Source organism: Micropterus dolomieu, linkage group LG16 (assembly GCF_021292245.1).
Source record: "Micropterus dolomieu isolate WLL.071019.BEF.003 ecotype Adirondacks linkage group LG16, ASM2129224v1, whole genome shotgun sequence".
NCBI lineage: Eukaryota > Metazoa > Chordata > Actinopteri > Centrarchiformes > Centrarchidae > Micropterus > Micropterus dolomieu.
The window spans coordinates 4,537,348-4,551,963 of record NC_060165.1 but is presented as its reverse complement, the minus strand read 5'-3'; the positions used below and the strand labels follow the sequence as shown (position 1 = coordinate 4,551,963).

Genomic DNA, 14,616 nt, shown 5'->3' with positions numbered 1-14,616 from the left:
ACTCAATAACTTTATTATTGAGTTCTAAATGTCTAGAAACAACATTTAGCTGTATTTAAAATATTAAATTAAAAACAACCAGGCACTTAATATGCACACTTCAATATGTTTATTTATCGCAAGTGATAGGTCATCTCAATATATAACGTTATGGCACATTGAATATTTTCCTCATACCGTGCAGGCCTACCTCATGCCGGTTGGGTCTGGTCTTACCAAATAACCATCGCTAAATAATAGTAAAGTATCGATACAGAATTGGATCGTTAAGCAGTCTCAATAAGGATATCAATATCAATAAAAATTAACGATCCTCATCCCTACTAGATGTTGTCACGTGTGTCCTCGCGCAAAATTGATCAAGTCCAACCCAATTTGATAAATTATGTTGTATGTGATTCTCCTATCGCGTAACATGAAGACTTATCAGCCTCTCTTCAGGTAGGACTCTCATACTGCAACACTTGTCTTTGTAAACTGACAGGATAACGTCTCTAACCTGCCTGTCAGCTCGCTCTGGTCCGTTTCAGTGGATTTACCATAAAGGCTTGAATACGTGAGCACTCCAAACTTAGGTGTGGCTAGCTTTATCGCCCTCTCACAAACGAGTGACAGAAACACTCAAAGCCATTCAGCCACAGATGGAGTGGATGTGCTAGGAGACAATTCAGTGTCTGCAAACGGTGATTTTTGTGTCTTTCTCGGACACTTTAAAATGCTTCCACACTGCCGACACGTCAACGTAATTGTTCGGTAAAATGTATTCAGTCTTTTGACTTATTATGCCGAACACTCACACATCTCTAGTTGCTGGAAAAAGGTCACAGAAATAAAACAAATCTAAAACTTGACTATTTAATGAAATAACTGTTGCTTGGTAGCAATTCATGTTTAATACTGATGAATATATATTTTGTGATGAACACCTCTATCTAATGCTGCAAGATTTTGTGACGAGTTTACATTCTCAGGAACAAAGAAAACAGCATGTATTGATGCTACTTCGATGGAAAGCAACCCAACACCAGCCTGTCCCCTCATTAGTAGACACCCAGTTGGTCCCAGAAGTCACATATATGGTTCCTGGACCCCACCTGAGCATGTGAACGTGCCGTCAGGTTCATGACCAGCCAGCCGCTGGTGTCGGAATAGCGCGGCCAAACAGGCAGACGCTGTTCTCGGCAGAAAGTCGTCTGCTGGACCCGCGAGGAAGGGTCACCAGTGTGGGCGAAGGCTCCCCAGTAGCACAGCATCCGATTGGACAGCAGCTTCTCTGGCGGTGACAGGGTGAAGTTGGCCACCGAGGCAGAGTCAAAGAGAAAGGGCAGCTCGGCGCTGTGGCAGGCGTGCTGGTAGCAGAAAGTCAGACCTGACCACACACGATGGTCTGACACCACGTGGTCGAACACGTACATCCACACTTGGCTGCCAGTTGCTGTGCCAGCACGTGCTGACCTCCGGGACGGACACAGGAAGACAAAGTCGGTGACGATCTGGATAGAGGAAAGAAAGAGACACAGCCGATCAGACAACAGAAATGTTTTTGTTAACTGAACTGAATGATTAGCTCTCAGTGGCTTGGCTCTATGGATGGCAATGTTCAGCCCACCTATTAGGGCCAGACTAAAATATCTGATTGCCATGAAATTTTGAACAGGCATTTATGGTCCCCAGAGGATGAACCCTAATGACTTTAATGATCCTCCACCTTAAGGTTGACCTTTGTGGTTTTGACTGAAATGTCTCAACTACTGAATAGATTGCAATGAAATTTGGTTCACATTTGTGGTTTTTGGGGAAATCTCTTTGGTAATCGCCTTTCTCTTACTGTAGCGCCACCAGCGGGTCAAAGTTATCCAGTGAAATATCTCAGCATCTACATGGTGGAAATTTATTACAGACACACATGGAATCTTACTGTAGCGCCACCATGAGGTTGACATTTGTGGGTTTGGTGATATGTCTTGACAGCTATTGAATGGATTGCCATGTTATTCGGTGCAGAAACTCATGTGCCAGTTAATGTATGTTAGTATGCTAACATGCTAAACTATGGCTGACATTACCAGCTAAACTACATGTTAACATTGCCATTGCAAAATATTAGAATGCTGACTTTAGTAGACAGGAGTCTAATTTAGGCTACATATATGCGTGTGTTGAGTTTAGACACATGTGACTCACAGCACACCTACGGTAATCAGGTCTTTCCATAGGTTGTTCTTTTCCTTTACTTCTCTTCTACAAATACATATATTCCTTCCCTGACATCACATACTCTTTTGCTTTTCCAGTCTTGGAAGAAAAAACAAAAAACAAACAAACCCTCCCACTCATGAGCACACTGACTCATTTTTTGGGGTCTGTCATGTAAGTTAATTCCCTGTGTTTTTGTGACTCATTATGGGTTTTATGTAAATGTAATTTATTATGTTTTATAATGTCTTTCTTTCTTACGTCTGTAGAAGTCACATATTCCCACTTTTTCTTTCGTAATCAAGCTGAAAAGTAGTGAACCAATGTGACTGCAATTTCGTGGATAAAAGATCACATGGCCTCTTGATGAGTGAATTACATTTTGGTGCTGACCCAGCTCTGTGATTTTTTTGCCATGGCTGTTATAGTGTAGCATGCTGCTTCCCAAGTAGATATCTAAACATCACAGTAATCAGAATTTGGACCATGTAATCTGGAAAATAGACTATAAACAAGCTGCTTTGCAAGTTGAACAACTGTTCAGCATTGTTGAAGGTTTATTCTTCACAGTGTATCTTCTACTTTCTGCAGTGTTTTGTAGAAAAGAAAATGAATAAAACTAATGAGCGTGACATCTACAATGAAGCGGGGTGGGGCCAGAGCAGCAAAAACAATTGTTCCCTCTCGGCTAAAAGGAAGCAGAAAGATAGAAGAAGGTAAACCGTCTTGCTCCTGTTACCTGGAAACCAGTGTGTCTTTTTCAGCAGCTCACAACCTGCGCCCACACAGCCCCACATCTGACACCTGAAAACAAACAGGCTGACTGTAGGAAGCTGATGGACAAACAACACACACACACACACACACACACACACACACACACACGTTTCAAATAGGCCCATGCCATGCACAAATGTACTAATCACTAACAGACACACTGTACACAAACACTGAGTCACGTGCACACACACACACAGGGTACAAGCACAGGTTGAAATTAAGTTACATAATATGTACTATGTATTCAAGTATAGTCTTCTGTGAACAAACCTTTCCTCTACTATTTCTTCTGCTGCCTCTGCCTTATCCATATATCATCCTCTTTTCCTTTTTCCATCCTTCCTCCCTACATCTGTTCAACCAGTTTTCTCCTCTTAGATTGCCCCTCAACTATATTTTTCTCCACCACCTCATACTTTCTCATGCGTCCTCTCTCTTTTACATTTCTTTCTGTGGTAAAATCAATTATTTGAAAGAAACAATCTGCTAAAATAATTGTCCGTATTTCTGATGAATGACTGATGCAGCATATGAATCACAAAGCACTTGATTGCTACGGCAAATACGAGCACATTTTAGTAATAGGGCTACATGAGCAAATGATGTCTATGGTGAGGAGTTCTAAAGCTGAACATGGTCAGTGTTTTAACATTGCAATCAATGCTATTTATGTTGGCAGCCCTTCATTTCAATGTTACAACATACAGTGGTGTGAAGAAGTGTTTGCCACCTTCCTGATTTCTGATTTTTTTGCACGTTTATCACACAGAAATGTTTCAGATCATCAAACAAATTGAAATGTTAAACAAAGTTAACACAAGGTTTTTATTATTAAGGGGGAAAAAATCCAAACCTACATGGCCCTGTGTGAAAAAGTGATTGCCCCCTAAACCTAATAACTGGTTGAGCCATCCTTAGCAGCAACAACTGCAATCAAGTGTTTGTGATAACTGGCAATGAGTCTTTGACAGTATTGTGGAGGAATTCTGGCCCACTCATCTTTGCCAAATTGTTGTAATTCAGCCACATCGGAGGGTTTTCGAGCCTTAACCACTTTAACGTCATGCCACAACATCTCAGTTGGATTCAGGTCAGGACTTTGACTAGGCCACTCCATAGTCTTCATTTTGTTTTTCTTAAGCCATTAAGAGGTGGACTTGCTGGTGTATTTTGGATCATTGTCGTGCTGCAGAACCCAAGTGCGCTGCAGCTTGAGGTCACGAACAAATGACTTTCTCCTTCAGGGCTTTTTGGTAGACAGCAGAATTCATGGTTCCATTTACCACAGCAAGTCTTCCAGGTCCTGAAGCAGCAAAACAGCCCCAGAGTATCATCTAACATCTATATCTCCACAAGTCTTTCTTCAAATGCTACCAAACTCGACAGAGTCGTTCTCCAGATGGCCGATATCGGCCGAAGTGTTTCAAAGGGTTTTCAGATCGGTCAAACGGTGAGTCTGCAGTGATATTCAGTATTTTGCTGTAACTTGTACAGTATGCATAACTTTTTCTTTTTAACTCAGTTTTGGATCAAATGACTATAATAATAACACAACCAAAACCGGCAGAATGATGTGATTTATTTCAGAATTTTCTCACCAATATCTTGACAGTTGTAAGCATTGTAAGTTTAAACTGACAAAACTATCCGGGTCTGGCACATGTGACATCACTACCTCAAGTTGTGAGAAGGTGTGTGGAAACAGCCTCTCACCAGTAGTTCAGTCAGTTAGTCACCTACTCTGGAGATCTGCAGGTCCAGGCTTCAAATCCCCAGGTGAACCAGTCAGATGTGCTGACAATGGGGGTGTTCAGATCATAGTGAGTCTAAGGTCTCTATTTTATTTGGATCCCTAGCAGTTTCTTCTCATTTTTCTCTGCTAGTTGTGAGTTTGTGCAACTTAAACTTTAAATCTTGGAAACACAAAATGTCGCAGGTGGGTTGAACATTTCACCCAGTAGTCAGGTACATATAATGACGCTCTAGTATGCGTTTCCCCAATTATCTCAAAGTCCAAATTCTTTCATCACTTTAAGCTCTGAAGTCGTCTGCGCCTGATCTTCTCCTCTGAAAATTTCATATGTTGCATTTTTTGCGACTGGCTTGGATTCCGATCACTGCCGCTCGCGGCTATATTTTTTTAATATTATTGTTACTTCATTAATAAACTACAGCCACATCAAGAAATGCATTGCTACATGATGTCTCATACTCCTGTAATATATTATTTTACAACTTGGGAGGGTTGGCTCATCTGGACAACATCTCAAAAACTTATCACATCTAGTGCATCGAGTAGGACCACTGACAGATAACAGGACATTGTAAGCCTCACTGTTTCTGTACCACAGTCCATTATAAACCACATAATACATGAAGTTTACAAAGGCATTGTCAGGTGAGGATCAAGGCTCCTCTCACTTTGCTTAATTAGATAAGCAATCTGCAAATCTTACCAAAATCTTACTTTATAATTTTTTTAAAAATACAACAGAAACACAAAGTAGTACTGACAGCCATAATTTCAGCTTGCGGTAAAAAGTGCCACGTTTTGAATGGGCATTTAGCATTTGAAAGTACAAATTACACATTTGTGTGCAGTGGCAAATCAATGCCCAAAACCCACCTTTTTTAATGCAAATTCGGAAAGTATTTATTATTGGTCACTTGATAGGCACACGGTCTTGTTACATATCACCATTAGCAGTAAAAAGAAATATATGTTTTCCACCAGGGCAGTAAGATGTGAAGTTTAGCTGCTGATCTGAGCTTCCCTGCTGTTACCGTTTCATTACCAATAATATTCATTCATCTGTCTCAGGAAGGTAACGGCACATTTCTGTCCATGTAAAAAAGCCATAACAGAGACTGGAGAAGAACCACATGAAATTACAATGCAACTACATATTATTTCTACCAGCACAGTAAAGGTTTAGCTGGTTGATCTGAGCTTCTATGGTGGAAGCTACTGTTTCATTGCCAATTACTGATCAGCTGATTGTCTCACGAAGATAACTGACAAAGCCAAATCAGAGGCTGGAGAGAGAGAGTAACTACATGAAACTAATCCAACTACATATTACACTACAAGCCAAAGCCAGCGCTGGAGAATAAACCAATCCTACTAACCTTACATGATTTTTCTACCAGGGCAGTAAAAGTTTAGCTGGCTGATGCTTCCATGCTCTAAGTTAATGTTACGGTTTTATTATCAATTAACGTTGCTGATCAGTTGATTGTCCCGCTAACTTAACCGGCAAAGCCAACCCACAGACTGGAGAATAAGTAGGAAACATGAAATTAATGCAACTACATATAGACAGGGGAAAGACCTCATGTCTCTCTGTGATTATAGCCAGATTCTAGCTAAAGCTATCAAATAACAGCTTTCATTTGCATCGCTACAGTCTGACAAATTTAAGTTTGTTTTCTGCTGGACAGGAAGTAGACAACTTCAGCACCGCTTTGAAAACATCTGTCCCACATTATAGCCTTCCATCTGGAAAAATCAACATCCGTGATTTCTGCCGCTGTTTTTATCCGTCCCGACTCCGTCTGGCGTCATGGTATAAAAATCCACAGGCTGTCAGCTCTCGTGCTAAATAACACGTGTGCTCGTTCATTTGTCCAAATGTCACTTCTCTCCTTACTTCTAATAAACCAGAACACTACTCAGAGACTGTTTATTATCATTATTTCCTCTTCTTCTTCTTCTACGGACACAATTAATGTAGTGACAGGCGTCAACACTGCCGGAATTATACAAGCAGAAGAAGAACGCCGTGATGATGAAACACGCTCTGTAGCACCGTTTGTCCATTGTCAGCTATGGTAGAAACATGACGACAAAATACGGCGACCTCCGTAGAAGGGGGTGCCCGCGGTTATGTAGATCAAAATGACTCATTTTAAGGTAATAAAAACATAATGGTTTATTATACAAGGTCTTTATACACCACTGAAAATGTAGTTATGGATATTCTGTCAATAGATTCTCAGAAATATTACACACTGAACCTTTAAACCTGCATTTTAACGAACAGCCAGCACGGGGCGACTCTTCTGGTTGCAAAAAGAAGTCCGTTCCATTAGAAATAATGGTAAAATGACCCTACTTCTCAGCTGATTTACTACCTCAGTAAACACTTTCCTAATGAGTTTATGGCTTCAAGTCTTCTTCAATACAACATGATATTCATTTAGTAAATTATGGCCCTATTTAGAAAATAAATAAAAATAACATAAAACCCTAAAGCAGAGTTTGCTTCAGGGCGGGATTACCAAGGCGACCTATCAGTCAGGCTAGAGTGAATCGTACCCACGGCACTGTGTAAATTTAACCAGCGCCATTGAAAAAGTGCATTAGGAGTTGGCTGTTCACTTTCTCTAGTGAGTACATTTAGTTTTAGTTTAGATTTTAGGTACAGTTACCGTGAATTACAGATGCACCTTGCTAAGCAAGTTAACTAGCTCCACATGGAATCGTTAGCTCCACCGTCTGGTCCACATATGGTCACGTCCGGTGCCACTGGTTGCAAAAACGCAACATGGCGTCGCCCTATCAGTGGCCAGTTCTTGTTGACTTTTTTTTGCAATATTCCCAAAACCTGCAACAGTTTGTGTCACACAAATCAACTGTAATCCATTTGCTGTTCTCTGTGAGATACCTGAGCCAGTTTAGACACAGTCAGCCTCAAGCAGAAACTCTTCAGTAACTCCATATCAATGCAAGTAGTCTGGTAGCTGCGGGTCCCTCTCCAATGGAACTACACAATGCATCTCATATTGCTGGCAGCAGCTGATGAGCTTGCCAGTGACCGAGTTGAAATACCCATGATAACAAAAGAAATATGTTGAGAGTCATTCTTATTGGTGCTTAGCTTTTATTACGATAGAACTGTTTTTCATTATGTATGACATTTCACAGGGAAATTCTTCATAGAGCCGTACTCACAAGGTTGAAGAGCGGTGTGTTCAACTGGAGAGATGATGATCATGTTTTTTTATGTTGTTTTGAATGTGTTTAGAGATACTGGGGTTTGTGTAATGCAAAGAAAATGTAAACACATCCCAAACTTATAAATGCTACAAAAGGCATAACACTGAGCTCTTCACATCAGCCTCCTCTGTGACAGACTGGCTGACATTTATGCTGACCCCCAAGTCCTCTGGAGTAGTGCCCTTTATGAAGCGATGCAGGATGTGTGTGTGTGTGTGTGTGTGTGTGTGTGTGTGTGTGTGTGTGTGTGTGTGTGTGTGTGTGTGTGTGTGTGTGTGTGTGTGTGTGTGTGGGGCAAGCTATGGTTGTGACTTTACTGTCTCCCTCCTGCACTGTTACTGAATACTAAATATGTCCAGGAGAGTCACCCCCTGACCCATGGTGGCTCCCCGAGGCTGCTATCTTGCACTTTGCACCAGCAAACCTCCTTCTTTGCTGCTTGTATTATCTTGCTGTGCGGTTATAAAATAAAGAAACGGCATTACTTGAACAAGAGGTTAGCCCCACCCACTCTGTCAAACTGGATTGAACTCTGCGCAAAGCGAGGGCAGCAAATCCACACATGAATGGGAAGCAAATTTCGATCTGTGTGGAAATAGATTAGTCTTAAATGTATTTTGGGATTTATGTATAAATTACTACTGTAGTTGTAAACTAGTCCACAAATGTATTTCTGATGCATTTTGGTTGATATAAATGTAACTGAAATTCCCAAATATGTGGACTTAAAAACGTTGTTACATTTATATGCAAACCTGTTGAACTTTCATCTACAAACTGGTTGTCATGTGAACTTCCCTGCATTTGTGTGCCCTGCCATGGCTCGATCTGCAAATCCATTTTTACCAACAGGGAATTATATGTAGCCAATCAGATGGCTCTTTCCGCTTCAGCATATTCCAAAAGCATAGATTCAAGAGAATCTAGTTAAAGTCTTGTAAGTTGACTTCAGCTTTTTTTTTTTCAAGTTTATTTTTTCAAAACCTCGTATAATTGTAGCAATAATGTAGTAACAGTTAGGTATTGATGTCACAAATATGCAAATTAGTTTAGTGTGTGACGTCATGTAGCTATTTTTTGAGCAGGCAACACTGTTCATATTCAGTACCACAATTAATAAAATAACGCAGTTAAGGGGAATACGAATGTGTGGAAACAGAGTTGTAAGAGTTTTTTCAAGTTCTAAGGAAGTGCTGAACATCTAACAGTATCTCCGCCACTGTTGTGTTATTAATGCTGTAGATGAAACCAGTGTGAGATGCACATTTTCAACAAGCACTGCACTGCATCTAAAAAGAGCAGGGAGGCATCACATTGGCCCCTGTCAACGGGCACTGCGTTAGTTATACTTAAAAGGAATTATAATACATGAGGCACACACTGTGGCTAGGTTCATGTATACCACTGCAGCCTAATCTAGTGCCAAATAAGCAGTGAAAGGTTTCCGGACATGGTCAATCTAATCAAAACGAGCTGATCGGATACTTTGGATTTTAACAGTGTTGTGTTATATTTAGCATTCCTAAAACCTTTTTTTTGCCCTCTTGTGGGCAGAACTTCACAGCTTGACATACTATGGCCTCGTAAAGTTGATACCGCTAACATGCTAGCAAACAGTTACCTGCTTACACAACCAGCCGATAGGAGAAAAATGTATGCACTGAATTTATTTGGCTATGTGGTCTAGCCACCTGACAAATGTAAGTTATATGGTCACTCTCCTTTTCGCTCCGTTTTGGTCTCAACTTTAGGGTGACCATATTTTCAAACCCCCTGACCGGGACCCTTAAAGTGTACCCGTGTTTTCATTTATTATGTTTTTATATTGGGTAAAGGTAATAATCAGGGGGACAGAACACGATAAAGTCACGATGAATGTCAAACATGTTAAGTGCGGAATTATAATATTATAATTATCATTTTAATTTAGTAGTGAATGTTGAAAAGTAGGACATTTGAGTGTTTTACAGATATTTTCCAGAACTACTGGACACCCAGTCTGAAGATGTACACCTAGCTAAAATAAATGCAGTCTAAGACAACATGCCACCAATCAAGTCTACCTTCATGGAATTCAGCCTGAAGTTGGTAGTGACTTTGAATTATATTACATTAAACTAAGAGTTTTTTAATATTTAGTCTATACCCTCATTACATACAAATGGGGTGCCAAGTCACCCAGTCAGTGTTTCTTCCACAGCCAACCTGCTCTGTCTAGTATTTCAGCTGTCATTCCTCAGCTGATCCTTGCTGTCACTGTAGAGGTTAATGAGATAGGAGTCACTTCTTAGTGGCAGCGGTCAAACTGCATCTCAAAAACAGACAAACTCCCTGACTCCAGGTGGTCCACATGTTTCACACATATAAATGATGGAGGAGAAAAGAAAGCTGTGGTGTGTGACTCTTGAAAACTAGAGTTGCAGCTCCCTCTGTAGGCAAATGATAGGAACTTTTGAGGAGCCAAGGAGCAAGTCTGCTGATTGATGGTGATAATGCTGAACTTTTATACAAGACTATGTATGTTGTTCGCTGTCGAGCTGGACGGCAGCATCCAAATATATGCAGACTACATATGTTTCCTTGGCTGCATTGATCTTGGGGAAATTACATTTTCGTTAAACACACAAATCACAGCAGCAGGAGAGAACAATTGTTTTCAATCTCACAAGAGGCTCGTTAGACGTAGAGAAGCTGCAGAGAGCACAGAAGACAGCTGGGTCCTCGTTAAACACCGAGCTCCGGCTGGGTGGGACATCGATCCATGCGTGACCGCCCGCCTCGCAAAGCCACTGAATGGGTGGTTATCAATGCATGTGTGTGTTTGAGTGTGTGTGGGAGAACGAGTGTCTGAGTGTTCACTTTTCCGTCTGTGAGAAAAATATTTAAGAGTTAAAAGCTCTTGTAATGCACGCTACAGCGGGCCTTTTTCACAGAGAGTAGTTACGCACATTCGCAGTTTCTCACAAATTAGACAGCTGGAAACTTGCTGACACTTTCCTGACAGCCATCGGAGAGCTTATGATGAGTAATGTCACCTTCTGTAAACTAATATTTTTCTATGAACTTTAAATGTTTTTCTAAAGCTTAGATTACACTGTCCCAGCACAGTAAATGAGTGACTTTCATAATTAGACTTTAGTCTCTTTAAAAATGTATTTTAAGATGGCTGGTATGCATATTTAGTGTCATATTTTCAATCACTGCTTTTTATTATTGTTGCTCACGACTCATGGGTTGCACTTTTATTAAATACTGTAGAACAAACACTTCCTCCTTACAAATGGAGCAATGATAATTTTGACACAGTGGCTACAGTTAACTATGAAGAAATGTCCTTTTGTTTCCCAAGAAACTCTAACCACGCTCTGTGACATTTGTGCTGACCACCCAGTCCTCTGGAGAAGTGCCCTTTATGAAGAGATGCAGGAAGTGTGTGTGTGAGTATATAGCAGGGTAAGCTATAGTTGTGACTCCACAGTCTACCTACTGCACCGTAAACTGTGACTGAATACTAAACATGTCCAGGAGTGTCACCTCCTGACCCCCTGTAGCTCCCCGAGGAGGCCACCCTGCTATGCATTGAAAAGCCTGCTGCTAACTGCTGGGGGGTTTCTTCTCATGCTGTGTCATCATGAGCCAGTCCACCTCTGTATTTTCACAGCAATAAAAACTTGAAACAGGCACACAGCGATAAAACTGAATGATAAACAAGAATCTACATCCATGCTAGCGGCTGACATCAGCATGCTAACATGCTCACACTGATAATGCTAACATGCTGATGGCAGTGTCATTAATTTAGCAAGCATTCGGGCAGAAACAGGATGTGGCGCCAGAGAAAGCGCTCACCACAGTCACTTGGATTCATTGTCTGGAAACCATGAATGTGCAAAATGTACTACAAATTGGAGGGAGAGAGAGAGAGATAGAGAGATAGATACAGACTGTATACAGAATAAGTGGAAACTTTGACCTCACAGAAGTACCAAAGTCAATGTGCGGACAGACTGACAGATTCCCATCCCTAGAGCCATACTGTGAACATGGCTAAACGCTGCAAGTGCAAAAAACAAGCCCCCCCCCCCTCTCAAAGCTAACTTTGCTACTATTTATAGTGCTAGCAGATTGTTAATTTTTGTGCACAGCCTGCATAGGAGGCAGGAGGAGGCTATGGCACCCTGCTTTTCAACCCGCCTCTGAGTGTGGTCATTTGGAATAGCTTAAAGAGGTCATATTATTTTCAGGTTCATAATTTTATATAGGGGTTGTACCAGAATATGTTTATATATTCAAAAAATTCGCTCTGTTTCAGCTATGCAGTGATGCCACTCACTTCTATTTGATCTTTGCGTGAAGTTGCAAATGTGCAGTACCTAGTTAAGGACTACTAGCCAATCAGAGGCAGAGTAGGGCGGGTCCTGACAAGCCCTAACCAGGGCTTTGGTTCAGCTGTACATCTTCCAGCCAACCAGCTTCGCAACCTCGACCAGAGCAAGAGTTTCAGAGCGGTAAGTTATTCAATTGAATTTTGATTTTTCATGCAAGTTTTAACTAAGTACTGTCTCTACAACAGTAACAACTTTATGTTCACTGACTGCCTGGAGGGTAGCTAGTGTTTGGTAGGGATAGTGGGGGAGAGGGAAGGCAGCAGGCAGACATCTTGTCACTGTGTGCGCTGCAACTCAGTGTGTTTCTCCACCAGTGTTTTTCAGGGCGTGCCACACTAGCCGCTAGGCGAATATTATGACAGTTTACAGAAGTAAAGGCTGGACTACAATCGAACCGTTTTCAGGCAGTTCAGGAGCAGTGTTTTCTGTGGGAGATGGGAACTCCCTTTGGGCTGGACTTTGGGCTTTTTCACTTTGCAAACCTATTACATGCACAAAAAAGGTATAGAACACAATAAAGGACAAAACTGTCTTTTGATATTCAGGTGCATGTACATCCTGGTTCCTAGCTTAATTTTCTAGTGATTGGAATGCTACTCATGCTATCATGTTAACTATGTTCATAATCTTAGTCTAGTGTGGTAACACGCTAGCGTTTGCTAGAGACTAGAGATTCACACTAAACACAAAGTACAACTGTGTGTACAACAATAGTAATTGAGATGGTTCACTTGGGACCAAAGTAGTCGACTGACAAAATGACTTTACTAACAACCAACCAAAGATGGCATCCATTGGCATGGCTAAAAATGTCTCTTTAGACAGTCAAAGGGAGATGTGTTATGCATAACCACTGAAGCAGGTCACACTTTTTCTGTATATCAGGCTCAGTACTCAGCTTTGAGTGGGAAGAAAGATTTATCATTCATTATTATAAATGTCAGAGGTTTGTAGAGTCTAATGTATAATGTGTCCTCCACCCGCGAAAAGCATTATGACAAAAACTCGACAAATTAGATTCTTTTTGGCCCTAAGACTGACTTTATATCAGTTACAATGCTGAAACTGAAAAGACTGAATGGAGTTCGACCTACCTGAGCTAGCATATCCCTGCGGTCAGCATCCCTGTACAGGGGCAGGTACTTGTGCAGGATCCGCAGTGTGTGTTGTTTAAAGATGGCTGTGATGTACACAGTGCTCTCCAACGCAGAGACTGGCTTGTTGAAGACACCATACACAAAGAGCACCCCCTCTTCTGAGGTCGTACCTGGAAGACAAAACACAGAGCCTCAGTCCACGAAACAAGTAGACTTCTATGTTACCCGAAGCTTTTCTCTTACTTATTAGCATACAGCAACATAAACACCTGTAAAATATAATGAAATGCATTTGTTGTTATTTTCACAAAACTGAACCACCAAAAGGGAGTGTGGGGGTCTGATTAGGAGCCCACAGTTCACTTTGGGTCTGGGTCCCCTTAGCAGTTTATTCCGGCCCTAACTGACTACCAGTGTGTGTGACTGCTCTTTGTTCATCACCCGGGTCCAAGCTCCCAGCCACTATAAAAGCCGCCTCATCACCCCCTTTATTTGCCATGGCCTCGGGTCCAGCCCTGTCAAATCTGAATCTGCAAATTAACTACAGCTGTCAGATCAAAGTAATCACGTAACATAGTAGAATAAGTATACAGTGGTATAAAAATGTAAATACTTAAGTAGCTCAAAACTGTACATAAGTACAGTACTTGACAAAATGTACTCCGTAGCAGCATTAGTTGCAGTAGAGGCAGCTTCATAATAATACAGGGTAATTTTACGCTTATTGTTTTTGTGTGTCTTACCCAGCAGCACTGGCTTCTCTTTCTGCCAGTGGCCCTTTAGGAAGGCAATGACAGCTTGCTCTTTTATTAACTCCCCATCAATGTAAGGGCCCCAGGTCTCAAAAACCTCCAGGAACCTGAACGGGTTCACAATCTTGGAACCTGAGGTCAAAAACACATCAGTTAGATTGAAAATGCAGTCTGAGAACAGAGAGCAACAGGCTTGAACTAGATAAAGATGCAAGACTAGATGGATCCATGAGACAGAGACAAGGAATGTAAAATTCTGTAATAATAAACCTGCTGTTGATATATATTTTATATATTTTTTGTTTTAAGCCATAAGAGCTGAATTGACTTTTCACCAGTATCTTTTCGGTCCAGATTTTTGGACCTGAAAGTGATTTCACGCAGTCAGAAAACAGCAGCTGATG

The 14,616-nt window shown here is 41.2% G+C and overlaps 1 protein-coding gene across 1 annotated transcript in view; it reads right to left on the bottom strand.

The window, feature by feature from the left end:
- Nucleotides 1-239: 239 nt before the first annotated feature.
- LOC123984718 (crystal protein) overlaps nucleotides 240-14,616 on the bottom strand; it is a 20,403-nt gene continuing 6,026 nt past the window's right edge. The window contains exons 7-9 of the mRNA XM_046071784.1: nucleotides 14,204-14,344; nucleotides 13,458-13,630; nucleotides 240-1,493 (exon numbers count right to left, since the gene is read on the bottom strand). Of these exons, the coding sequence (XP_045927740.1) occupies nucleotides 1,041-1,493; nucleotides 13,458-13,630; nucleotides 14,204-14,344 (767 nt within the window). The 3' untranslated portion in view covers nucleotides 240-1,040. The remainder of the gene's footprint in view (nucleotides 1,494-13,457; nucleotides 13,631-14,203; nucleotides 14,345-14,616) is intronic.